Raw genomic sequence first — 25,583 nt, 5'->3', positions numbered from 1 at the left:
CGAATTGCAGTTAACATTTCGGGTTTTTAAAAACTACATAGATGGTGCATAAGTTTAACGAATTTGCTACCATGATGAAATATTCCATTGAACCCTGGTTCGCAAGAAGCACCTAGTTTTGTACGGCACTGTAGTTGGAGGCAGGCAGGCAGCGTGCAGACCCGACGAACCAACGAACGTACATGTGTTGCTTCTTCTGTTGCGATGCGTCTCTCGTTCGGGTTCCAGGTCGGCCGACGGAAAACATTCCGCATTTGTTGCTCGTACCAGTCGGATGGGAAGCTTTTCCCCGTGCCGGGATATTAAGGACACGCCGCTGAAAACACGCTACCATTCGTGCGCACTCACGTGTTTTCGGGGACTAGCGTTGTTGTGCGAACAAAATAGCTAGGATTATGTTGAAGGTTACTTGAAAACAATACACGGAAATTGTACACCGGCATTTCTACATCGGAAACAAGTGCAAAAAAAAAAACCACAGTGCAGTGAATGTTTTTAGTGAAACATAACGTAGTGAATAATACTTCGGCCTCTTGCTGGTGGTTCTTTGCCCTTGAAAGGGAGAAGGAATTTTGAACCACACTCAATGCCATAATTACCTGTGATGGTTGTGTCGTAAACGTGCATTCACGTGGAAAAAGTTGGATACTGTGTATGTGTGTGTGCGTGCCTTTTTTGTCTGTGTGTAGGAGAAAGTCCTTTATTCTCCGTCCCGAGAGTTTTCCACAGCTCTAAATTATTGAAATCAGGGCTTTTTTTGGGGAGGAATTGTTGTCGAAACACGACCGACCACCACCAAACCAGCATGTTGCGCTTCGGAGGACTCAAGTACAAGAAATTGAATAACGCCGGGTACGCGGGCGAAGAGCAGGGCGAGACCCCGTGCAGCCCCCGCACCGAGGGAAAGGTGGAAAAGCTGGAAAAATCAGTACATTCCACACCGACGGCGACAACACCATCGACGAAGCAGCAGCAACGGCTGCACAATCAGCTGAATGGAACCGCAATGAAAAATGTAAGAAGCTTTTCTTAGACCATGCCATCTTCCAGCGCTTACCGTTTACCGTTGGTTACCCGTACCTTTTTGTGCCCAACATTGTTATGCTTAGCTAGATACACCTTTTGTACATTGCTCCCAGGACACAGCGGCCGGCATCGTTCCACAGCACTCTGTACTGTGCTTATTCTGTCCTTCACGATTTGCTTATTTTACCTCCATAATATATCCATCTCTTCGCGCGAGGTGCATTGCGACACAACGCAACCAAGATCCGTTCCGTTCGCAGGGAAAGATTAACATCATCTCAAGCTCCCACAAGACCAAGCATTTCAAGTGGTACCAACCAGTGTGTAGTAAATTAAAAATTCATAATTATAAGCCGAGCATTCTCGGCCCTTACCAGACCAGCTGCGATAAGAAAGCGTGGCATCCGTTAGGTACCAGGGATGAAGATGTTACCGCCAGATGCGAGCATAAAGTTGTGGGTACCACAGAAGCATAAAAATGGTACCCCAAAAAAAAACAACACAATATTTGCCAAATTGTCTCACACGAACGGTAAGACGTAATTGAATTTGGGCAAAAATCGTACGGAATAATTTATAAACTTTCCTCTTCACTTTGCGGGGCTAGAAAATTGACGCACTGTAATGGGAAGTTTGCGGCAGACTAGCGCCACCTCTCTACAGACACCTCGTCCATCTTTTATTACGTCTGATAGATGAATCTCTATCGGGCAATCTAGTCACCGTTGGACCAATTTGGACGGAAACTTTTCCGATCGATCGGTTAACTTTTTTATCCTACCAATATAACAAGACGTTATATATTCCCCCGTTCTAGGATGTATCGATTTTAACTGTGTTGTCTTCAGTTCATAATGGTTCTAACGATGTGAAACGAGGATTACTAATATTTCCAGTTTGTGTAAGCCTAGGATAAACCTTTTCGCTCTCGCACCCATTCTTCCCGCCGACAGCAGCTCAAAGATCATTTGTCCGAGTCCGAGATGGATTCAAACCAACAAACAGTGTCGTCACTGAAGCAGTAACTGATTGCAGTCATTAAAAATGAGCATCATCATTTTTCGATGGCTAAATTTTCCCCTTTCCGGACCATCCAATACCGGAAGATCTCAGTGTTGTTGGGACAAGACATTCGTTTGATGTTTATTTATTCTACGAACTCACTCACTCTGCGGCCCCGAGCAAAAGGATTCCTTGCCTTCCAGGGGTTCCCTCATCCCTCCTGCCTCCTGCACCGAATGTGTGATTTATCATTTTTAACGTAAAAAGCATTTTCCTTTCGTTGTTTTGTTGAGCCTTTTTTTTTGTTTGCTTTGGTTTGGAGTTGCTTTTCCAACCAGGAAAAGCAAAAGTGTCAAATCATCGTACAGATTGGCGTTGAAAGCAGAACCGGGTGCTGGCTGGCCATCCTTTATGGTGCTGATATTCATTGATTTCTTCTACCCCGCGCTGCAGCAGGCCGATCGCTGTGGTTTGGAGAATTGCGCCCGAATGGGAATTTAATTCGATGCGTCCAATAAAACTCAATCCCCTGTTCCTGCGCTCGAGACCGATCTTAACGACCCGGAATGGCCAAGAAGCCACCCTCCATCGTCTGGGGCAGGTTAATTGAATCAATTTCTATCGATCATGAATCGTGCGTTCTGAAGCCACCAAAAAGGAAGCCACACCGTGGTGCTCGATGGGGATAAAATCACGCATCAATAAACAAATTTGTACGCCAGATGAATTGGAATGAAGGTCCAACGGTTAGAGGGTTGTACGACAGCGTGAACCAACGGACGCAGAAACTGTGCCGCGTCGTACATACGTGCCGCGTACAGTACATTCTTTGGCCCTTGCATTCCTTGGCGTGTGGCGTGTGCATGGAGCCTTCCGGGAAAAAAAAATCGAATTGCTGACGGTGTGCTCTCTCGTCCGCCTTAGGTCCTCCTTTCCCTCAACACACCGGACCGTGCCGGGTGTGCGTGTTTTGGCGTGACAATATTTTTCTAATTTAATTTAATGGAAAAATTTAACGCTTCACCATGTTTTCCAGGGTCGGGTGTGTGTGTGTGTCTGTTAGTACATATTTACTTTAACCACCCCACACACACAGACAATCTTCCTAGCCAGGGTGCACGAGTCCTCTGGAGCAAATTTTGAAATGCTACGAAGAACCACCAAGAAAAGCGAGCGACTTATGCTTCGACTTCATATTACGTAAAGCTACATGCCACATGCTTTAACACCATGCACTCCGAAGACCCAGGTGAAGGGTTTCGACTCATACTAGACACAGGGCTCCAAGCACAGGCAGCGTAATAGAAGAAGCTCAATTTACATACTTTGTGCTACAGCAGTCCGCGTTGAAACCTTCTTGCCTTTCGTTGCTGGATGAGTTTTATTGTTTGGTGTACACATTTGAATGTGTCCTAAACCTTAACGAAAAATGTAATGTCCACAGGGATGGGAGACAACGCTTCTTTTAAAGTTGTCCGTAAAAGACATAATGCTACGGTGCCCCAATCACACCATAAGGCGGCGATAGAAAGCCTTTCGGTGTCTTTCTAAAGCGTATAATCCCAGAGTTGGACAAGCTCGAGAGTTGAACAAAAAAAATCGGGATGGGGAACACCGATTAGCGTAACGAATTCTTTACGTATAATTTATAGCACCGGAGAGCACCGCGTTTTTGTCGTAAAATCGAAACATTTTCAAATCAGCTCAAAGCCCGTCAAAACCGTCGATCGGTCGTTTTTCGATTTCAATTTTAAAGGTATTGTCATTCTGTACCGTGTATTTAAGCGATGGGATTCACATTGCCGAGCAGGTTTTTCCTTTTTTCGGGTTGACTTTTATGGCCGCCGGGAAATGCGGCCCGTTGTTGGTGGTTTGGAACAGGTACATTTGCTGCCACAGGGGAGTGGCTCGATTTTGGGCAAATGAAGGAAAGTAATGGTGAAATAATCCATAAAATTTAACGATCGTCCTTTTTTCAGATTCGATGAGGTGTCCTTTTTAAGGCTTTAGAAAACCATCCGAGACTTGTGCGTGTTGCAGGATGGATGGCATGGGGGAGGTGGTCGAATCAAAGTCCGGGAGATCGGGGATTGGATGCCACTTTTTCAGCTCAATTCAGCTTCGATTGGATTACAATGCCGGGCAGCAATTGGGAAGAAGAATGCTTAGTCAGCTTAGGAACCCCGTATGAAGGCTAGATGGTTCCCGATAGTCATCCAAAAAAACCCTTCTTAAAAGCCATCCCAGCGTTACAATCATTTGTAGGGTCTGTGTCTGTGTCTGTTATCATCCTTACCCATCAGAAATCAAACATTCTCCATCTACTTACGGCACGTTCGAGACACCTTCGCACAATCAAGCTCGGTGCTGTTCGTGGTTGACTCATGCACGTATTGGGCCGTGAACAGATAAGCGTTGAGAGGATGCGTTTTCCAACCCCCGCGTGTGTGGATCGTTAGCAAACACGATGATGCACTTTTCTGTGTCGGAGGGTGCCGTGCTTGACAAATTGTTCTATAGGTTACGTCGTAGGTGACAGTTTACGACTCGGCATAATTAAAATTCTTAGATAACATTGAACGGTCTCGGTATGTTTCGGGTAGGATCGGAACAAGTTGATTAGATCTTCGAACGGGCAATGGATGGGAAGAACGAAGGGACGTGGACCTACCCTTACTCTGCACCCCATCCAGACCAGGGACATTCAGGGCTTTTCATGCGTTTCTTTTACGAACGGGATATATTTTACGACCCTGTGCGAGCTTCAAATGGCATCCCAAAAACGGACAAACCTCACGCGCCCGTATCTCCCGATTGTGGTTGTCACCTCGAGCTCGGGGACCTTTTTGTCTTCTTTTGCCACACTGCGTTCCCTCTATCGCCGAGTTGTGGCGCAGAGTGATAATGCTCGGTTTATTTTTTATTTTTTTGGTGTTCGTGAAGCTAATTTATAGCTCAACTTGTCCGTTGACACTTTCTTTTTACAGCCCTTGGAAAAGCCCTTGCTACATATTCTCAATCAATCTGAAACGCGCTGCAGACTTATCGTAGACTTTTAGGAATACATTTTTGTCCCGTATCCCGGTCCCGTCGGAACCCCGTCACTCGTCCGACGGCTTCGGGTGTTTGTGCATCGCGCCGGAGTGCTGCATGCTTTTTTAAACAGCTCATGATGGAAAGGACCCGAACCGTACCGCAGCAGCACGACATTCGTCGGGGTGTCGAAGAAATTGTTTATCTTCACGATGCAATAAATTATTCGATTTGGTTTAAGAGGGCCAATCTAATAGACCGCGAACCCGGGCATGCTCCACATTCTACCAGAACGCACGCAGCACGTCCGTCAGTCTTGTCCCTCTCCCGCCCAGCCGTCTGTTCTCCGCAGGATTAAACACTGGGCGAGGCGTCTGAATTCATGGTGAAGGAATTAAGATAACCACTTAACATCTTACACGCTTTGCGGACGTAAGAAGATGCTTCCAAACGGGAAACACAAACGAAACTATCCATCCAGAGATCTCGGCCACGGAGGGCCTCGATTTTTTAATTGACTGGCAGACGCGCGCTTGAGGAAACGATAAAGAAGCGTACCCCCAGTTGCGATACCCCAACAATGCCAATCGAGCGCCTTTTTAAATGGAAACAAGTGTTGTAACGCCCTCCATCATGTGTGGTGGAGATGAGATATTACGATCGTTTCTTTTTTTTTTCGCCCGAAAAAAGTAAACACTTACTGCAACAGAATTTTAGTAAAGTGCATAAATGGAACTGGAAGTGATTCAATTTAATGCATCTTACGAGCCTGGGGGAGTACAATGAGGTTTTGCAGCTCCAATCACACTCCAATTCACCTAAAATTTATTTTTATCGGCACAATCTCAAGATGTATAGAGGTCTGCTATTTCTGGCTTTTCTTGAGTTTATATACACCTTAGACGGGATAGTCAAATTCTGCGTACGGAGGATCAATCCGGATGGGATTTTCGACCGGTCCGGTCGTGTGAAGACCGGTGTCACTACCATATGCACCACACATTGGGCCGCCCACCTATCATCCAATCACCCAGCATTTGGTACCACTTAAACCGTTAGAGAGCACGCTTTTCAGGTCGGCAACACTCTTCGGTGCGCCTTGTTGCGTTTGATCAAAGCAAACTGTGATCCGTTACGAAGCGGCATCGAATGTAAACAGTGTTTGATCGCTTCTCGGTCGCTGCAAAAGAACCAATAAGCCCCGGAAGCAAATTAGAACCTTGCTCGATTAGTCGCACAGTCTGGACGAGATTTTTGGGTAGGCGAAAATAAACAAATAATGCAATCGTACAGCGACATGAATAAATGCAACACACGCCCTCGGCGAACAGTGGTAAATGAATTGGCATATTTCCACGCTCGCACGTTCCTCGTGCACACAACAGGAAGCGTACTGGGTCATTCTACCAGAACGGCATGAGATTGAACCAGAATGTAATTTGAAGTCCATTTCTCCTGGGAACCGCCCATTCCGGACGTGAAATCACATCGACACGTGTCGCAGTCGCAGCCCAGGTTCATCATCAAATATGCACGATGCGGGTGAAGAAACGATTGCAGCACCGTGCGTCCAACCATTGGATACAATTTGTCTTCGCCGCCTCGAATGGTCTGGTCGAACGCCCAAGCCCAAGATTCTGACGACTCGAGATGCCACAAAACCTCGACCAGTTGATGATGGCGGTGCGGTGACTTGACGAAACAATCTGTGTGTTCGTGGCATACGCCAAATTAAACCAGCCGCAACGCAAAGCCAAGGGAAAAAGAATGCTGATGCTGTGTTGCTGACATTCAGTCACTCAAAAAGTGGCCCAAAACTCGGTTGGCCGACGTTTCCCCATCCACACATCTCGGCACACTTTCCACGGATGCACGGCGGGGGCTGACGCTTTGTGTTGATGGCAAAATAGGCATGGAAAACGCAAGCGCAAAAAAAAAAACCAGCAGGGACCAGCAGTACACCCGGAAAGGAAATGTTTTGAAAACAGTACTTAATTGTATTAGCCATTCGATTAACTCGTGGCCAAACATCGTCGCACTACCTTCCCGCCGCCGCCATGACCATGGTGCATTTAATTTAAGAATAACATTTTATCCGGGGGTCATTATTAGCTGCTTAGGGGCTGCCTTGTGCGCGCCGTTGCTTATGGTTCCCGTGTGTTATTTTGGTGAAATATTGGCTTTCCCCTTTGTTGTCCTTGTACCGATCCGACCCAACAGGTCTGGATTCGGAGTGACGTTTCGGCTCATTGCAACACGGGAGATGGCCGAGAGCGCTGGAGAGACGGGATGCGATTTGAAAATTGTTGAAATAACAACGCAAAACATCGGCGGCGGCAGCGTGTGTTCCTATAGGGGTTCCATTTTCGGAGGCCCTTCAGAAGGGGTTTGCATTTCCAGCTGAAGTACACATTCGTCTAGAGCCAGCTGTGCCCACGAAACAATAGGCGAAACCACTTGAAGGATTCGCAGTAAAAGTGGGAAAGCGAGGGAACCGAAGGGGGCCTCTATTCTTCTTCAATTATCGTACGCATTTTCGAATTGATTCGATACGATTTTCGGACCGTTCTAGGTTTGTCTTCTATTTCGCCATTTGTGCAGCATCTAGCATTGACACACGGTGTAAAGGAGCTCTTCAAGAGCAAGAAGATGTCCGTGAATTTGATACGATTCGGTTTTGTGGTTCGATTTTCTTTTACTTTCCACCTCCCTTTCTCTCTTTCTCTGTGTGTGGCTCGGTAAATACAGAAAAACCTTCCCTCCATTCTGGGTGGAATTGCTCAGGCGTTTCCATTCCAGGTCCCATCGCACCGTTCGCCAACGCGTCAGAAGTATCGTACGGAATATTGTTATTTATTTACCACGTCCACGCACAGATGGGCCTACCCATTTTAGTTGAACAAACAAAGCGACCGAATTTACCGCGGAGAAGACGCCACCGTCATCAAATATCGTTCGATATGCATTTCACGTACGCCTGTCGAGGGCCGGAATTTCTTCTCCTTGTGGCAGAGAGTTCCATTTCCTATCCTTCGCTGCATTTACACTTTCACATTGGAAAACCACCGATCTTGGGGTTGATTGTTTCGAGTGTATGTTTTTTTTCGGTACCATTCCTATCCGGTTCTCATGCTCGTTAAAATCAGACGACGATGCTTCCAACCAACACACAGAACATGTCTCATTTCTATGCCAGCTCTAATGTCTGTATAACACACGCATGACAACGGACGACGGGGTCTTGTCTGCCTGCCAATGCTTCAATTTCAGAGGACACACTTCAAAAATTGGATCTGGTTTCGGAAGTGCGGGAAAGTAAGAAAACAACAACAGCTCAACGCCATTCTGGCAACCTTTCTTTCCGACGGTGTGCGTTGACAAGACCCAGGGGGATGCGGATATGAAGAAATGCATCCGGCAACATGTTCTCAATGCGGATGTCTCCCTAGTTCTGCTCTCGTATTGCGAAAACAGTACTGCTCCTGTGGTCGTCCCGAAGACGCCTTGTTTATCCTTTCCCGACCGAAATGGTACCTTCGGTCTATGGTCGATGGGATGTTGTGACAGTTTACGTCTAAAGAGAAGATCCTTTTTCAAGTCAATAGGTTCGTCAATCGTCTAACCGTTTCAAGGTTGGAACACGGCTCGACTGGCTGCTTGGGCAGCGTGATCCGTTTCGCAAATATTCGTTCAATTACTTTAATTCCCTTAAGCCCGGAACAAAGGTGTCTAACCAAACAAAACCTGTTCTTTTCGCTTTTCTCACCAGGTCAACACATCTTCATCCGAGCAGAAACGGCACCGAAACAACTTCATGCTCATCGTTGGCGGTCTGTCAGCGAAATCACACCCCGACCCCGACCCGTCCAAATCGCCTTCCCATGCTGCCGTCCAACCGTCGTCGCCTTCGTCCAACTTTAAGCTGCTCAGTGGAAAATTTGCCATCGACAGCAAGCGGAAGATCAACTGTAAAACGAGGATCTACAAGTGCATCAAGCGTATCCTGAAACGGAACTCCTTCCATACCGGCACACCGAAGGAGCACCAGCACCAACCCAGAGCACAACGAATGCCTACCGCACTTCGGTCACCGAATGCCGCTGACTATCGGGAGATCAAGTCGCTTCTGGAGAAGCAGCACCGTGATCTCGAGTACGACGTCAACCTGGCAAAATGTGTCGAAAAACCTGCCTTTGTAAGTAATCGCGGGATAACTGTCCTGACTGATAACTGGCGATCGCTTCCCGATCATGCTTATTAATTCGTGTGCACTTTGGTTTGTCTTTTCTTTAGATCAAAAAGATCGCGATCAATATGCTGCAGAGTGCCGTTTCGGACGAGAAAGAGGACAGCACATTGGTGCTGCATCGCGAACAAACAGCATCTGTCACCGGTACGATACAGAGTGACCTCGAGCGGGACCGAGAGTATCAGCGATTGCTGGACGAATGTTGGTACCACGAAAACCTGCCCCGCAGTCTTTCCCTCCAGCTGCTGATGGATAAGGTCCCCGGTTGCTTCCTGGTGCGTAAAAGCACCACCCAACCCGACTGTTACGCACTGTCGTTGCGTGTCCCGCCGGGATCAGGACCGCGGATCGCACACTACCTCATCGTCCGGACGGCCAGCGATGGGTACAAGATCAAAGGCTTCCAGAAGGAGTTCAGCTCGCTCCGTGCCCTGATTGTGCATCATTCAGTGATGCCGGAAGCGCTGCCAGTACCGCTCTCCGTGCCACGTCCCGTGAATTTGGTGGTCAAGACCAAGTTTGAGGATGACTATGAGACCGTGTTCGATCTCGCCAAAGCGGTACAACCCTAGCCGCAACCTGGCTGATGCCGTGATGGTGGATGCAGCGATTACCAAAACAATATGCTAGGCTAAGGCTCAGTCACTTCTTTTCAATGCTATTTTGTTATCTCTTTTCCCAAAACCTTCCCCAACGTCGCAAGTCTGCAATTACGAGATGAGAAATAAATTATTCTACAAACGTTACAACGCAAAGCGCATACGTTTCATGGGAGTGTCTTTTCTCCACCGTCCATCGATTACAGGCGGGCTGCCTGGTCGAACGGGCTCACGCACGGGCCGCATAATTGTAGGTTATGAATCCGAAAAAAAAACGGATGAAAGGTCATTCGAAATCCCAAACAGTCCTCCACTCGGTGATCCTCATTAAGAACGCAGAGGAAGATGAACGCCTGTCAGGCGGTTAGGATGAAGCGCACGGACATGCCCACGCATAAAAGACGCACCGTTGTCTAGATCTTTTGAACGCCTTTTTCCCCTATCCGATCGGTCGTTGTTATCGGGCAAGCAGCCCATCTTCCACGCCAAACCACGAGCAGCCCTTGTAGAGGAGCAATAAAAATCAACACAAAACATACCATTAAAATGCGATGTCTAGCCGTGGCGCGACCCATGCTCGGGGTGCTTTTATCCTAATCGATCCGTGGTGCTGGCAAAATGCGGTACGACCACGGTCCAGTTTCCGGTACCGCTAGGGAAGGAAGCAGCAGGTAGGGATGAGCCGCACGCATCCTGCGATCAGCCGAATGTACGCCGGATCTAATTGGGCGTTGTTGCACCCCCGCCAGCTGCGTATCCCTGATGAAATTAGTCGATAGATAATTATGTGGGTTGTCGTTTAGATTTTAGTGCTATAGGGGAATGAGAGTGGGAAACGTTATGATGTTGTAATGATGATGCAACTGGATGGTTTCATTTAGGCACGCAACAAGATGACACTGACAATGGCCGATATATTGTGGTGATGATCGAGATGAACTCTGTGTTATACAATATTGGTTCAATATGAGGTTACATCTCAATAGAAGACCCCTAGAAACGGCTCTCATCAATCTGGATTACAATTAATTCTTTGTAGCAACACACTTCAAAACCATGATGAGTATTCCGGAAATGTGGGAAAGTGTCCAGAAAATCCGAAAAAAAACAAAAACCCCTACTTTTTTAACGACATTTACGAGAATCCCTGCTGAAGTGGTTGTGATCAAAACTTAATTAGTCTGCCACTTGAACGCTCATAATGTAAACCACCAAGAAATCATGGATTTCACACATAAATTCTTTTCTTTCGCTCACCAAAGCTAGTTCGTGTTTCCGTTCGTGCTGCCTAGCATAATGTTTCTATGCTCTGTGAAGGGTTTCATATTTCAGGGTCGGATCGGCGAAAAAGGAAACTTTACGTACTGGCAAGAAGCATTCAAAAAAAAAAAGGTCCGGCACAGAATGAAACATTTGTACCGCAAGAAACACAAGCATGCCGTCCGGAATTGGAAAAAAGATAACAGAAGAAAGGTTAGGCACGAGAGAAATAGGAGAAGAAAAAAAACATCTGCATATTGTCGTAAATTAAATCAATGCGGCGTAACTACAACTAGCAGCTTGCCGGTGGTTCTTCTATGTTTCTCGAGATGCTGGTTCCCACCATTTCGATCTTTCATTAGCTTCCACTACCACGAACCAGTGACAAATAGGTTAATGTTGCTCTAAGAACAGCACATGTGCGCTCATCAGTAAAAACCGTGTCAAACAAAAACCAGATGTTGGGAAAAAAAACCCGCGTAGTTTAAGTGGATGTTGTTGTAAAAAAAAATCTGCCACACTGCATATGATTGCTGAAATTGGAACGCTCATTGCCATAGAAAGGATACGTTGGAATGGAAGTTTAACTTACTTCAATGGGTTTAATGGATTATTGCTCATATAACTTAATTCTACCTTATCTTACTGCGTGCAACATTTTGCGTTGTGTGGTTTCCATTTGCCATTTATCACACGTTGAAATCTATTTGCAGAAATATGACAAATCCGACCAGAAGCTCAAACACTCTTTGTGTACTGTTGAACAATAGATTCCTTGATGCTACCTCAAAGATTCTGCAATGCTGTCAGAATGTGATGAAGACATCATTATCATCTCTGGCGAACACAGAAGGTGATCTCTCATGGGGAGGTGATATACCCGTACAAAATGTAGCGAACGAAGGCAGACAACAATCTCCAACAATATGTAAAGAAAGCATACATCAACAAGATAACATCGCTGGCTGGCAGGGAAAAGTTTGCGGCTCGCAGAACAACGGCTCTCCCCGAGTCACCGAACCGACGGTCCGTTGGGGATTTTGGAAATGAATTCTACCGCTGCTGGCCGGGTATTTTCCATTGCCATTAGTTGCCAGGGGGAAACGGAAAAATAATTGACTGTCACTTCATTAAACGCCCGCTTGTCAATTTCTTGTGTGTCCGTCGTCGTCACCGTCACGTCATGTACATGTAGGTAGCGGAGGAAAAAAAAGGATCGGTAGTGGTTTATTGGGATAACGATGGTGTGTTTCATGTGTGAGAAACATTTGCCACATTTGCCGTTAAGGTGTTGCCCTCGCTTCCCGGGGCCGAAGGAAGAATTTCAACTAGGGAGTTTCTAAAGATGTTCCTGCAATGAGAAGGCAGCAGGACTGTGAGCAGCAGGAACCGAAGTCCTTCACCCATCAATGATCGTAAAGTGGCTTATGATGAAGAAACTATTCATGCATTTGCTTCTCCGGTACGCACTCTCTATTTGCTCCCCATGAGGTCTGCACAAACAACGGTCGAAAAAACGGAACGAGCAAAACATCCCTTGCACCGTCGTGCATCCTACACAATCAATCCTAGAATGCTTTTGTGCTTCTTAATAGACTTTTAAAACATCTTTCATTTGAATTGAATGCATCACGGAGCGGGATGCGCTGAAGGATCACTTCGGAGCACAGTTCCTATTGTGCTGGCGACCCGTATAAGGTTTTTTTCTCCATTTACCCAAACCTTACTAAACTGAAATGAACGAGAAATGATCGTTGGCAAACGGTTTAAAGTGTATATGAAAACAACAAAAAAATGTATGTGTTTAGAAGACCCAGGAACTGAAAGGATCGCATCGAATCGGGGCAATACACGACCGGGGCCAGAAGGTCTGCAGCAGCAACAGAAGGGTCTGCTCATTTTTCATTTCAAATGTCTAAGGTTCTATAGAATCGAACAAGCTCACATATATCACGAAGCAAAAAAGAGGACGAAGAGCCGCGAGAAAATATCCTTCGGCCAAATGGTCCTTACTAGTTGCTCATTTGAAGATGATTTCCAAGCTCCTGAATAAAGCCCACCCTTTGGTGCTGTCCTGGAGCAAATTTATATCATGTTCAGTTGCTGACTCAATGTTTGAAAAGACTTCAGGATTCTGCTGATCGTTCAGCAAACTTGGTTCATATACAACATCCCAGCTTTACCGACAGTGGCATCAGATAAACATTTTTACAACCGTCTACCACTTCTGGCTAATCCGATAACGGGCCTAGCAATTTCAGTTGCTGCCCAAAATCGATAGGCAAAAAAAACATTCGCTCCCTGGAGTGTTGCTGGAGTGCCTGCCAGCAACTCTGGCCGGGAGGTTCAAGTACTTTCCGATGAAATGGAAAAATCGCAAACAAAGATCTCCGACCGTTACAAACAACTCTGCACCCACTTCAACGAAGGACGGTATGGGTCGCATCGTCGGTTGATCATTGTTTTGGCAATGATGTACCTTGCGACAAAAGGTTCCGTATGTCCCCCCGGTGTCTATGGATATCCTTTTTGTCTACTGCTGCCTTAAAAAGTCACAATGCAAGATGCCCGTGGCGTATTCAACTCAGGTAAAGGACCTTCGTCAAACTCGAAAGGACACCCCGAATGAAAGCACAGCCCGGGTTAGATTCCGGTGCATCGCATAGAAAACGCATATCTGCGCATTAACCGCCACACGCATACACAATCAATTGTCGTTTTGCATCGGTCAGCTCGGTTACGCAGAAAAGGGAAACCAGAACCATTGGTGAAAAGTTGAGTTTCTAATGTAGAACGAGTTTGGAAGGAATTGATGCTTTTCTATTATCTCCACAATATAAAGCAAGCTGTACTTACCTCAACCGTGTATCCATGTTTCCCTCGCACTTTGTGGCCGTGAAGGAAATTACTAGTGGATAATAAAATGTTCCGCCCACAACTTTATGATATTCACCAGTCGCTTTGACTACAGAACATCGCAACGCCTTCCTTGGCTTGAGAAGGTGAGATGTCGTAAAAATAAAGGTGTTTTGAAGCAGCTGCAACTGCTTGTAGCTGGATATGAACTGTAATAAATCCGAATGAAGGTAGAAATAGTTTAGCTAAACACGTTTATGAATTGAAAAGGCAACATATTCGGAACATATCTAACCTCAACACGTCGTTCGCCGTAGCTTGAAATAAACTAAAGCAGCGAATACACGTCTATTTTACCTGCGACTTTCAGCTGCGTAGGACTTTAACATTAAAAGACAGAAATGACTTTTTACTAACATAAAACAACCGCGCTCATCGAGTAATGGCAAAATAAAATATAAACAACCAGAAAGTTATTAAAACCCCTTTTAATTTATTTTACAAAACAACAGCTTCACCAACGCACGGCGCCATGTCATCTACAGCAATCTTGAGCAAACGTATTTACATGCTGTCAAATGCGAAACTGTCAAACTGCACGTGCGCCTTCCAAAACACAAACAACCTCCGCACTCCGAAAGCACCGGTTGCGAAGATGACCTTAAAATCGTATCGTCTTTTCGTCGGTAATATTCCCGCAGAAACTACCGAGCAGGAATTACGCAAAGAATTCGGTGCATACGGTAGCGTCGAATCGTTGGAGATTAAAACGAAAACAAATTCGCTGAATGATTCAGTAGATACATTCTGTTTCGTAACACTCCAAACGGAGGACCGGATCGTACCCCAATGTGAGTAGAAACTTTCGCAAACACCTTTGGAAGTACCTTTTTCTATCAATTACATTAATTTTTTACTTCATTTCAAGGTATCAAAGAGTTTCAGCAACAAAAGTTTAAAGGAGTGTATCTGAATGTAACCCGAGCAAAAGAATCGTTTTTAGAGAAATTGAAACGTGAACGAGAGGAAGCTGATGCACAGAAAAATAATGCCCCACTTTTGGATCCAAATCAAAAGACAGGAGATGATAAACTTGCGAAAGAAACTATAGCACCTCTTCCTACATTGCCTACGTTGGGTAAAGGGAATGAAAGCAGTTCCTCTGATAGTTCTGAATCGGAAAGCGATGAGGAAGAAGCTAAACCGGCGGCAGTAGCTCATATTAGCAGACCCCAGACATCAAAAACGCAAGACGAATTAGTGAAGAAGTGGAATCAAGAGACGTACATTGAGTACGGGAAACTAAAGATTCTTCCAGTTACTGGCCAGGTAGCGGAAGTAATAGATCGATCCAAACCTCACCAGAAGCGATCGGAGGATAAAAAGCTCGGCGAAAACGCTCGCATCGCGGATGAAAAACGTAAACAAGGTTTAAACAATTTAAAATCTGCGTACGAGCAACAAAAGCTTGCGATCAAAACTGCCCTCGCTGGTGCCTCGCAAAACAGTAAAAAGAAAATTACATTTGACGATGATGAGAACGATACAGCAGGAAAAAAGAAACTGTCCCTGTTCGATACACAGGAAGAGGAAGAGGATGGATTTCAGGGAAACTTCAAATTACGCAAGCAGATGCTCGGAGAAGAAGGCCAAAAGTTGTATGAAATGCAAACGTCCTTCCAGGCGGACAATCGGTTTCGTTTGGATGCACGATTTTTGGAAGATGGGGATAAACCTACCGAAACGAAATCAGCACATACGAAAGGCAAGGACAAAGAACGTATGAAACAATTGGAGATCCTTTCAAATGTTACAGGCAGGCCGATCAGTTCCGAAAATCGTGTTGATGGGTAAAATTTAACCTATGAATGACATTGTTTTACGTTGCGCTAATCTCGTATATGTTTCTTTTTAGTAAAAACACACTGCAAATGCAACGTTTTGATCCGTTACAACAAAAAGAGTCTAACCAAAGCGATAAACCAGAACCCAAAGTCGCAACGGTTGATAGGAAAAAAGCAGATCGTCGTGAAGACGATTTTAAAGTTTCTGATGAAAGGTTTTACAAAGTAGCGGAAAGTTTTGCCATTTCATCTCAGCATCAATCGCAAGGCTTTAGTTTATTATCAATGTTTGGAAAAGCAGCAAAGTGCAACGAAAATACGATGGAAGTAGATTCTACGCTGGCAGACAAACCACTGAAAAGTGATACCCGTTTCCGGTATGAATCTTCCGACAGTGAAGATGAACCGAATCGCAAGAAACAAAAGAAGAAGGAGAACAAGAAATCCGAGGCCGGCGGAAAGGAAAAGCAGCAAAAACTTCAAACGCACCAGCCGGGTCCGGGATACTATACGAAGCAGGGTATATGGAAAGAGAGTTTTTTCTTCCTTCCCAATGATGCACGTCTTGATGGTAATATGTGTACAAGACAGCTTCCCCTTTACTATGCATCTATATATAAATGATGTTTTTTTCGTTTGCAGTTGGACGAGAATTTCTTGGTTTCGTTCCTGGTGAAGACGGAAATGTGAAAAGTGCAAAGAAAGCAATTGTTGGTTTAACGGAAAGCGATTTGCAAGATGTTCGTCTACTGTACAAAAAACGCAGATATCGCGAAAGCAGATTCGTACAAAAAGAATCGAAACTTGGCCTTAGACGGGTGAAAAAGAAAACGATGGCCGTGCGAAGCAAGATCAACAAACCGACATAATTCAAATATTTCAACTTCTTTCTCCCCTACAAGAGGTAACATTTTCAACAGTTGAATAAACGCCTTTCGTTGCACGTAATGGCTACAGAACAAAACGTTATCACATACTCTTTATGATTGAAGTGCCTATCAACGGAAAAGATCAAGCTCTCTTAGATTAGAGCCCTATTTTCAAAGCCTCACAAAAGCATTCAAATTCGTTGTTATCATCCCCTATGCACATCATTATATCATTTTCATTGTCAAATACGGTCGATTCTCGTAGGATCTAGGTGTAGAAGATCAAACATTGTCTTTAGACTGACAATCGAACACAGTCGTTGTCCATCATGTTTTGGGTAAAGGTGGCATTCACCAGCGCACTTTGCACATTACTATTTGCCGCAAATGGGTTCGTTACGGCCAATGAGTGTGAGCTACCTTCCGGACTCCGTGAAGAAATAGCTCAGTATCAGCCGGTAGTGGATTCGATTTTCCAACATATTGTGTCGGGTGAGTATGCAGGCAAAACCTGGCAGAGTTTACTGGAGTTTACGGATCGATTTGGGCCAAGGTATACCGGAACGAAACAGCTGGAGGATGCGATCGATTATGCAGTCCAGGAGATGATCGCAGAAGGACTCGATAATGTGCACACAGAGGAAGCTATTGTATCACACTGGCAGCGCGGAAGAGAATGGGCGGAACTGGTTCAACCGTTCAAGAAGAATTTGCCCATGCTGGGACTCGGCAAATCGGTCGGTACTCCTCCGGAGGGCATTACAGGAGAGGTGATTGCAGTTGAATCATTCGAAGAGTTTGAACAACTAACCGTAGATCAAGTGATGGGAAAGATTGTGGTTTTTGCTCCTGTGTGGGTTGACTATGGTGTGACGGGTCGTTACCGATACGAATCAGCATCAGTGGCATCGAGAAAAGGTGCTACAGCTGTTCTGATACGGTCAATGACGCCTTTTTCTATTGGAACGCCCCACACTGGCAATACCCAATATGATCCGGATGTTCGCCCTATACCTGCCGCCGCAATAACAGTTGAAGACGCAATGCTGTTACTGCGAAAGTTCCGACGAGGAGACAAGATGGTAATTCATCTTAAAATGGAAGCAATCAATCTTGATCCTACAATATCTCGAAACACGATCGGCGAACTGGAGGGACATACTTTTAAAAACACCTCCGTAGTGGTCGTTTCCGGTCACATGGACAGCTGGGATGTGGGAACTGGAGCTTCGGACGACGCTGGAGGCGTGTTTATTTCGTGGAAAGCTATATCGTTCCTCAAGGCAATGGGACTGCGACCACGCCGTACAATTCGAGCCATTTATTGGACGGCTGAAGAGGTGGGTCTCGAAGGTGCTGGTGCCTATGAAAGACAGCATGCCGAGGATGAAAAGAAGGAATTCAATGTGTTCTTTGAGTCCGATTCGGGTACGTTTGAACCTACTGGACTCGACTTCTCCGGCAACAGCGCTGCGCAGTGCATTTTTGCGGAAGTAGCAAAGTATGATGCCTTTTATAGTAGTGGTAAAGATTCGTTACTAACGATTCATTATTTGCTCTAGATTGATGCCTGGCTTTGATGAATTCACATATACAGAAGGAGTCGTAAGTTCCGACATTGGCAATTGGTTAGAAAGAGGTTTTCCAGGCGTATCATTGCGGAATAAAAACGAGAATTACTTTTGGTAAGCATGTGGAAGCTATACAAAGCACGACCCAATGGAATCTGCTACATTATAATTCCTACAATAGGTATCATCATTCTGAGGGCGATACAATGGAGTTGGAGGATCCCGTTGCGTTAGACCGAAGTACCGCACTATGGGCCGCTGCTGCCTATGTGATTGCAGACTTGAGCATTGATATTCCGAAAGAGCCGCTGAATTACAATTATAGCTAACTTTCTTTGCTGGTTTCATATCACTTTCCAAATTACTTCATATGTACACAGTGCAAACGTACAAAGTAATTGAAAGAGTAAACGATCCTAAGATGATCATGTCCACGATCATATCTAAAAGAGTTGTGTATTTTTCTTGGTCTTGCAAATTTTCTCTGCGCTTTTCTGTTACGATCACTTTTAGAGCGCTTTGCTATTTACTATCATCTAAGTATCAATTAGAATTTTACCAATTATTAGGGCTTTTCGAATTCCTCTCAGCCGTAGAGAAACCAAATGTAAATGAAGGGGAAACTTATTTTTTAATTCAAACTGTGAGAAGAGCAACGTTCTAGACAGAGTTATTTGTTTAAAGCTTCGCAAGTTACATGTCCAACATTGTCGACTGTTTAAGAGTGCCATTTGAAACGTTATATACAGCCAAGCTATTTTGCTTGAAGTGGTGCCTACCTATAGCAAAGATTATGTAAACCAGGACTTACAGATTAGACAATATTCTTAAGTACCTTTCAATGCATTCAAATTCGGTTTTATCTCCAATCAGGAACTTTATCTTGTCACAGATAGTACTACCATTCATTCAAAGTGGGCTGATGTATTGCAAGTGCTAATATCAACCTCTTACTTCTCAAATGCTTTAGTTCATTCGTTGTCCATCATGTTTTGGCTAAAGGTGGCATTCACCAGCGCACTTTGCACATTACTATTCGCCACAAATGGGTTCGTTACGGCCAATGAGTGTGAGCTACCTTCCGGACTCCGTGAAGAAATAGCTCAGTATCAGCCGGTAGTGGATTCGATTTTCCAACATATTGTGTCGGGTGAGTATGCAGGCAAAACCTGGCAGAGTTTATTGGAGTTTACGGATCGATTTGGGCCAAGGCTTACCGGAACGAAACAGCTGGAGGATGCGATCGATTATGCAGTCCAGGAGATGATCGCAGAAGGACTCGATAATGTGCACACAGAGGAAGCTATTGTATCACACTGGCAGCGAGGAAGAGAATGGGCAGAACTGGTTGAACCGTTCAAGAAGAATTTGCCCATGCTGGGACTCGGCAAATCGGTCGGTACTCCTCCAGAGGGCATTACAGGAGAGGTGATTGCAGTTGAATCATTCGAAGAGTTTGAACAACTAACCGTAGATCAAGTGATGGGAAAGATTGTGGTTTTTGCTCCTGCTTGGACTGGCTATGGTGCGACGGGCCGTTACCGATACGAATCAGCATCAGTGGCAGCGAAAAAAGGTGCTGTCGCTGTGTTGTTACGGTCAATGACGCCATTCTCTATCGGATCGCCCCACACTGGAACTTTACGGTATGATCCGGATGTTCACCGTATACCCGCCGCCGCAATAACGGTTGAAGATGCAATGCTGTTACTGCGAAAGTTCCGACGAGGAGACAAGATGATAGTTCACCTTAAAATGGAAGCAATCAATCTTGATCCTACAATATCTCGAAACACGATCGGCGAACTGGAGGGACATACTTTTAAAAACACCTCCGTAGTGGTCGTTTCCGGTCACATGGACAGCTGGGATGTGGGAACTGGAGCTTCGGACGACGCTGGAGGCGTGTTTGTTTCGTGGAAAGCTGTATCGTTCCTCAAGGCAATGGGACTGCGACCACGCCGTACAATTCGAGCCATTTTCTGGACGGCAGAGGAACAGTACTTAGAAGGAGCGAGCATTTACGAAAGGTATCATGCCGAGGATGAGAAACAGGAGTTTAATGTATTCTTTGAATCCGATACGGGTACGGTTGAAGCTACTGGGCTCGACTTTTCCGGAAACCTCGCAGCGCAGTGCATTTTTGCGGAAGTGGCTAAGTAAGCAGACAGTGATCTTCAAGAATTTAATTTAAATACGAATCTTTACTTACGTTAGATTGATGACCGGCTTCAACGAATTCACATTTACGGAAGGAATCGTAGGATCAGACATCGGTAAATGGGTAGGAAGAGGTTTTCCCGGCGTGTCTTTGCGTGATGTGAATAAAAATTATTTTTGGTGAGTTAATACACACAACGTGACTACTGAGGAATTGCTAAGGCACACTAATTGGAACTGCTAAGGCACACTAAACAAGGAATTGATATATTTCTTGCAACCATTCACAGGTATCATCATACAGAGGGGGATACGATCGAGCTAGAAGATCCAGTTGCATTGGACAAAATCACTGCTCTATGGGCTGCCACTGCGTACGTGATCGCAGATTTAAGCATTGATATTCCCAAGAATGTGGTCGATTACAGTTACCAATAACGAGAAAACTAAATTTGCTTCCACAATCAATAAAGCTAAATAGTTCGAACATTTGAAATCGCAATAGATTCTTGAAACTAAACTGCTGTTTTCTTTTGTTTATTTTACACCGCGTTCGAAACGTCAAACGTCCGGGCGTCTTTGCCCGGAATCACAGTACAACCGGTGTAAATAATCCACAAACGAATCGAAACGGATCGTAACGAAATGTTTCAACCCTTCTTTTTCTACCGCGCTTTCGAGATGCGTTCGCGCTTCTCGCGTTGTTTATTATTCTTTATCGTCATCAGCGCATTGCGGGCCCTAATAGCGATAAGTAGGCCGTGCGTTTCCATGATCGTTTCATTGTAATCGTGCATCGTTCGCAGGAATGGCGTCCGTGGTTCTGTTCCTAACCGCAGTGGGATTTTTGGAGTTTTGTGCACTTGCCAGCGCTGGAGTGGCCGACAATCGTATCGACACGTTTGGTAAGCACAGTGATGGAAGCTGCGATTTGCCGGATGCTCTGCTGAAAGAGATACACGGGTATCAACCGATCGTGAATAAGATTGCCGACAAGATAGTGAACGGAGAATATGCAGGCCATACCTGGGACAGCTTGGCGGAGTTAGTCGATACGTTCGGAGCACGAGTGGCCGGCAGCGAACAGCTGGAAAAGACTATCGATTATGTGCTCGATAAAATGCAAACCGATGGTCTGGAAAACGTCCACACGGAGAACGCTTCCGTTCCGCATTGGGTACGAGGTTTCGAGAGTGCTGAGTTGGTAAAACCGTTTCGCAAGAATTTACCATTGCTAGGGCTTGGCAGTAGCATCGGTACGCCGCGCGGGGGCATTATCGCCGAAGTGCTGGCCGTGGAATCGTTCAAAGAATTCGAAACCATCCCGGAGGAACAAGTGCGCGGAAAGATTGTTGTGTTTTCGCCGGTATGGGAGAGCTACGGTCGCACGGTGGTTTATCGCAGTCAGGCAGCGTCCGTTGCATCACGGAAAGGTGCCGTTGCAGCGCTCGTCCGTTCGATTACCCCGTTTTCGATAGGTTCACCGCACACGGGTCAGCAGCATTATCAGGATGACGTCAAAAAGATCCCCGTCGCTTGCATCACGGTGGAGGACGCGCAAATGCTGCTCCGAAAGTATCGCCGCGGTGAAACGATGGAAATTCATCTCGAAATGGAAGACAGACCGATGGAGCCGGTCGTATCGAGGAATACGATTGGTGAACTGGTTGGAACAACCTACACAAACACATCGGTTGTTGTCGTTTCCGGTCATCTGGACAGCTGGGATGTTGGTGTCGGTGCAATGGATGATGGTGGCGGTGCCATAATCTCTTGGAAAGCGTTAACGTATCTCAAAGCGATGGGACTGCGGCCAAAGCGCACTATACGGGCCATTCTTTGGACGGGAGAAGAGGAAGGCCTTTACGGTGGAGCTGCGTACAAGGAGGCACACAAGACGCAGGAACAGAAGGAGTTTAATTTCTTCTTCGAATCAGACATTGGTACATTTGAACCACGGGGACTCGATTTTGTCGGCAACGCGGATGCCGAATGTATCTTTCGAGAAATCGTCAAGTAAGATAATATTGAATGCGGATATTCTTCATAGCCCAAAGTAATGTGCGTAATTCGCTATTTTAGACTGATGGCTCCTTTGAATGCGACTGAGTTTGAAACCCCCACGGATGGAGGACCGGACATTAGCCACTGGACGACGCGTGGTTTCCCTGGGGCTTCTTTATTGAATAAAAATGAAAAATACTTCTGGTAAGTAATTTAACCCGTTATGACGATGGTGGTGGGGTATGTGAATTTAATGACACACTGTTTGCCATTTAGGTTCCATCACTCCGCCGGAGACACGATGGCGGTGGAAGATCCTAAAAATTTAGATAAATGTGTGGCTCTCTGGGCTGCAGCGGCATACGTTGTGGCTGATTTAAGCGTCAGCATGCCGAAGGATATAATGCCGTAAAATAAGATTCAATCCTTGCATGGTTTTTCTGTTTGGTAATATAATTGTTAATTCAATGCTAAAAAGCATTGGTTCGCAATAAAAGATCACAAGCGTTGCTCTTTTTAATTTTATTGCGTTTCATATTTCCTTTCTTGTTTTACCCTTTAGTTTAGTTATGTACTCTTAGTTCTCCTGTTGCTTCATATGGCTTCCGTAATGTTTCATTTTACTCATCAACTGATCTAATCCTAATTCCGACCGCATTGCAAAGGTTTTGCAAGGATGTTCTTAGTTTAAAGAGTAGTTTAATGACTGGATCTGCACGTCGGCAGTATATTAATGTTTGCATAGTGACACCATCGGCATTCGTCGGCTTATGCGTCGTCTGTTTACACTAAGATAACTCAACAAACACGTATGTATATTATATCTTCTTGTTCAACTGCTCAACTTAATTATTTGCGCACATTCGCATGTTTTAATCTTTTAGTTATTATGTTAGCCTCGCTTGGTAATGGATTCTGCCGAGTAGTTCGTTTTTCGGGCAATTTTCTTCCCTTTTCAACATGCCTAACTCTCTTCCTTATGGGGTTTTTTGGAGTAATTGTTGTATCTCGATTTATGATGGCTACACACGTAAAGAAGTACACTGGTAGAACGGGCGCTTGGGTGAGTAGCGCTTGGAGGAAAAATTGAATTAGACGTACTAGCTATATGTGTATAAGTACATATGTATATACTTTATGTGTATATTTATATAATAACTGGAGCTTGTTTTGTTCGGTTTGACGCCTTCGCGCCTGCACATATATCGCTGCTGACTAGGCAAATGTCGTTTTCCTTACATTTTGCAACCACGAATCTATGGTGTACTTGCTCTTTAGATTGCTGCATTCTTTTTGCATGTCTTGCACATTTGGTAGTTTGGCTGCTCCTGTTCTGCATTCATTGCGATCAATTGTAAGTATTTCCTTGCACTTGCAATTAGTTTTTGTACATTAAATCCTTTGCGTTTAGTTGCAAGTAAATGTGGACAAGGTGGCGTCTCGCGTGCCTGGCTAGAGCTGCTTGTTTTGTGTTTAGTTCAGAGCATCTTGACGGTTGATGGATTATGGTGTGTACGAGCGTATTTGCATTAATAGTCCGTTTAATCTATTTGAAAAGTGTACAGGTAAATATCACACTTAGAAAAGTCAAAACTTTGTTTATTATAATCGCTCTGCAAAGACGCTTCGCGTGTAAGAGACCTCAGGTGGAACAATAGTTTGGTTGTGCTTCCAACTGTTGGTTTGTGATGTTTCATAAATATATCGCTAAACATGAACGGTAAAAATTGGCCTTTGTTGCCGACAGTGTATCTTTCATGGTTCAATTTTCATTTTTGGTATCTGTTACAGTCAGAATCGGTTGTAGATATTGACGATAGTGTGATAGAGGGTAATAGTGATTGAGGAAAACGATCTGGATGCTTTGTTCTGCTCTCTTGATTTTCAAAAGTAAGACATTCCTTCGCATTGATACTCCTTCGAAATAACAACTTACTGGATTGCTGCTTGGCGTGCTACTAAATCCGATGACCGTAAGTGGTCCTTTAGGTTGTCAGCAGTTTCTACCAAACGCACATACACACATTTCGATGCTACGGCGGATTATGTTGATGGTATTGCGATCGAGCAATTGCAGAGTCACTAAACTCTGTATCCTGAATATTACTTGCAGCGAATAAGAGGGATTTTGTTTTTTACAACGAAAATGTACAGCTTAACAATGCGTAGATAGTAATAGTGGTACCGCGTCTCCAATCCTTCGGATCCCTGCGTGCTTGCGTGCTCGATCAGTGTTTTCATCGATAATATTTCGATAATATATATATTTATTATCATTTATAATTATTATGTTACTCAATCAACAACTTCAACAGTAAAATATCACTTAATTTGATGAAAGATACTGATTTCTCACTTGTTTTTTTTTTTGCGTATGCGTACGTAATCTCTATGTTTATGTTTATTTTATCGTGTATGAACCACTGTTGAACATGTGTACTGAATGTTACTGGAATGTTTTAGTGTGTGATGAATGGCGTACGGGATTGGGAAAATGACAACAACGAAAAACGACCATCATCACTTTGCTTAGCCTTTGGTTTTACATGCTAACATATTTGTTTTACCGTATTTAACAATACGACTATGGAAAATCAAAACGGAAGCAATGTTGAAATAGATATGCAAGTTTCCGTTGTTTAAAAGTAAACATGTTCAGATAACGAATCAGATAAATGCATCTTATTATGTTAGATAGACAACTGGTACAGAATCCAAACATAAACAAACTCTGGTCTGCTTAAATTCATCTTGCTAAACGTAACAAAATGAGCTACATCCTCTGTTACGGTAGCTGTGTTTGGAACATTATCGACGTCCTTGCTGTTCTTTTTACATTGCTGTTTGTGCCCAATGTGACCAGTGACCTTCACTGCTACGCTCTAGTTTTACTCATGGCACATGCGTTCATATCTTACAACCGCTTCGAATATGTATAATTGTTCGAATTTTCTTACGCGAACCCTCCGATCTGCATTCACCAACTAGAATGCTTCATATGCGTTCCATACCTTTACTCCGATCCCGCCATCACTGCCATTGCCATCATAAATCCTCGAAGGGCTAGCTAACTATCTAAATTCCGTGCCTTTCCCTCTTTCCCAATTGCG

The 25,583-nt window shown here is 44.7% G+C and overlaps 5 protein-coding genes across 5 annotated transcripts; all 5 read left to right on the top strand.

Moving 5' to 3' along the window:
• Positions 1 to 598: 598 nt before the first annotated feature.
• LOC128298061 (uncharacterized) lies at positions 599 to 9,997 on the top strand. The gene is made up of 3 exons (XM_053033793.1): positions 599 to 1,015; positions 8,831 to 9,256; positions 9,355 to 9,997. The coding sequence occupies exons 1-3, from the start codon at positions 806 to 808 to the stop codon at positions 9,880 to 9,882; spliced, it is 1,164 nt and encodes a 387-aa protein (XP_052889753.1). The 5' UTR covers positions 599 to 805; the 3' UTR covers positions 9,883 to 9,997.
• Positions 9,998 to 14,658: 4,661 nt separating this feature from the next.
• On the top strand, positions 14,659 to 16,823 carry LOC128302249 (probable RNA-binding protein CG14230). Its single transcript, XM_053039033.1, has 4 exons — positions 14,659 to 14,876; positions 14,954 to 15,875; positions 15,941 to 16,440; positions 16,512 to 16,823. The coding sequence occupies exons 1-4, from the start codon at positions 14,681 to 14,683 to the stop codon at positions 16,736 to 16,738; spliced, it is 1,845 nt and encodes a 614-aa protein (XP_052894993.1). The 5' UTR covers positions 14,659 to 14,680; the 3' UTR covers positions 16,739 to 16,823.
• Positions 16,824 to 17,067: 244 nt separating this feature from the next.
• On the top strand, positions 17,068 to 18,638 carry LOC128302269 (carboxypeptidase Q-like). The gene is made up of 3 exons (XM_053039056.1): positions 17,068 to 18,239; positions 18,301 to 18,423; positions 18,491 to 18,638. Exons 1-3 carry the CDS (start codon positions 17,068 to 17,070, stop codon positions 18,636 to 18,638), a joined length of 1,443 nt encoding a protein of 480 aa, XP_052895016.1.
• Positions 18,639 to 19,296: 658 nt separating this feature from the next.
• Positions 19,297 to 20,977, top strand: LOC128302258 (carboxypeptidase Q-like). The gene is made up of 3 exons (XM_053039044.1): positions 19,297 to 20,468; positions 20,527 to 20,649; positions 20,760 to 20,977. Exons 1-3 carry the CDS (start codon positions 19,297 to 19,299, stop codon positions 20,905 to 20,907), a joined length of 1,443 nt encoding a protein of 480 aa, XP_052895004.1. The 3' UTR covers positions 20,908 to 20,977.
• A 188-nt stretch (positions 20,978 to 21,165) lies between these two features.
• On the top strand, positions 21,166 to 22,992 carry LOC128310024 (carboxypeptidase Q-like). The gene is made up of 3 exons (XM_053046555.1): positions 21,166 to 22,485; positions 22,552 to 22,677; positions 22,750 to 22,992. Exons 1-3 carry the CDS (start codon positions 21,278 to 21,280, stop codon positions 22,883 to 22,885), a joined length of 1,470 nt encoding a protein of 489 aa, XP_052902515.1. The 5' UTR covers positions 21,166 to 21,277; the 3' UTR covers positions 22,886 to 22,992.
• The last annotated feature ends 2,591 nt before the right edge of the window (positions 22,993 to 25,583 follow it).

Source organism: Anopheles moucheti, chromosome 2 (assembly GCF_943734755.1).
Source record: "Anopheles moucheti chromosome 2, idAnoMoucSN_F20_07, whole genome shotgun sequence".
In the NCBI taxonomy this organism is placed as follows: Eukaryota; Metazoa; Arthropoda; class Insecta; order Diptera; family Culicidae; genus Anopheles; species Anopheles moucheti.
The sequence above is the reverse complement of the archived record's forward strand: the minus strand, read 5'-3'. Positions and strand labels throughout refer to the sequence as shown.

Coding starts and splice junctions, on each gene's coding strand:
- LOC128298061 (XM_053033793.1), top strand. CDS start 806: ATGTTGCGCTTCGGAGGACTCAAGTACAAGAAATTGAATAACGCCGGG. Junction 1,016..8,830: donor ATGGAACCGCAATGAAAAAT/GTAAGAAGCTTT, acceptor TTTTCTCACCAG/GTCAACACATCTTCATCCGA. Junction 9,257..9,354: donor GTGTCGAAAAACCTGCCTTT/GTAAGTAATCGC, acceptor TCTTTTCTTTAG/ATCAAAAAGATCGCGATCAA.
- LOC128302249 (XM_053039033.1), top strand. CDS start 14,681: ATGACCTTAAAATCGTATCGTCTTTTCGTCGGTAATATTCCCGCAGAA. Junction 14,877..14,953: donor GGACCGGATCGTACCCCAAT/GTGAGTAGAAAC, acceptor CTTCATTTCAAG/GTATCAAAGAGTTTCAGCAA. Junction 15,876..15,940: donor TCCGAAAATCGTGTTGATGG/GTAAAATTTAAC, acceptor GTTTCTTTTTAG/TAAAAACACACTGCAAATGC.
- LOC128302269 (XM_053039056.1), top strand. CDS start 17,068: ATGTTTTGGGTAAAGGTGGCATTCACCAGCGCACTTTGCACATTACTA. Junction 18,240..18,300: donor ATTTTTGCGGAAGTAGCAAA/GTATGATGCCTT, acceptor TATTTGCTCTAG/ATTGATGCCTGGCTTTGATG. Junction 18,424..18,490: donor AAAAACGAGAATTACTTTTG/GTAAGCATGTGG, acceptor TTCCTACAATAG/GTATCATCATTCTGAGGGCG.
- LOC128302258 (XM_053039044.1), top strand. CDS start 19,297: ATGTTTTGGCTAAAGGTGGCATTCACCAGCGCACTTTGCACATTACTA. Junction 20,469..20,526: donor ATTTTTGCGGAAGTGGCTAA/GTAAGCAGACAG, acceptor TACTTACGTTAG/ATTGATGACCGGCTTCAACG. Junction 20,650..20,759: donor GTGAATAAAAATTATTTTTG/GTGAGTTAATAC, acceptor AACCATTCACAG/GTATCATCATACAGAGGGGG.
- LOC128310024 (XM_053046555.1), top strand. CDS start 21,278: ATGGCGTCCGTGGTTCTGTTCCTAACCGCAGTGGGATTTTTGGAGTTT. Junction 22,486..22,551: donor ATCTTTCGAGAAATCGTCAA/GTAAGATAATAT, acceptor TCGCTATTTTAG/ACTGATGGCTCCTTTGAATG. Junction 22,678..22,749: donor AAAAATGAAAAATACTTCTG/GTAAGTAATTTA, acceptor TTTGCCATTTAG/GTTCCATCACTCCGCCGGAG.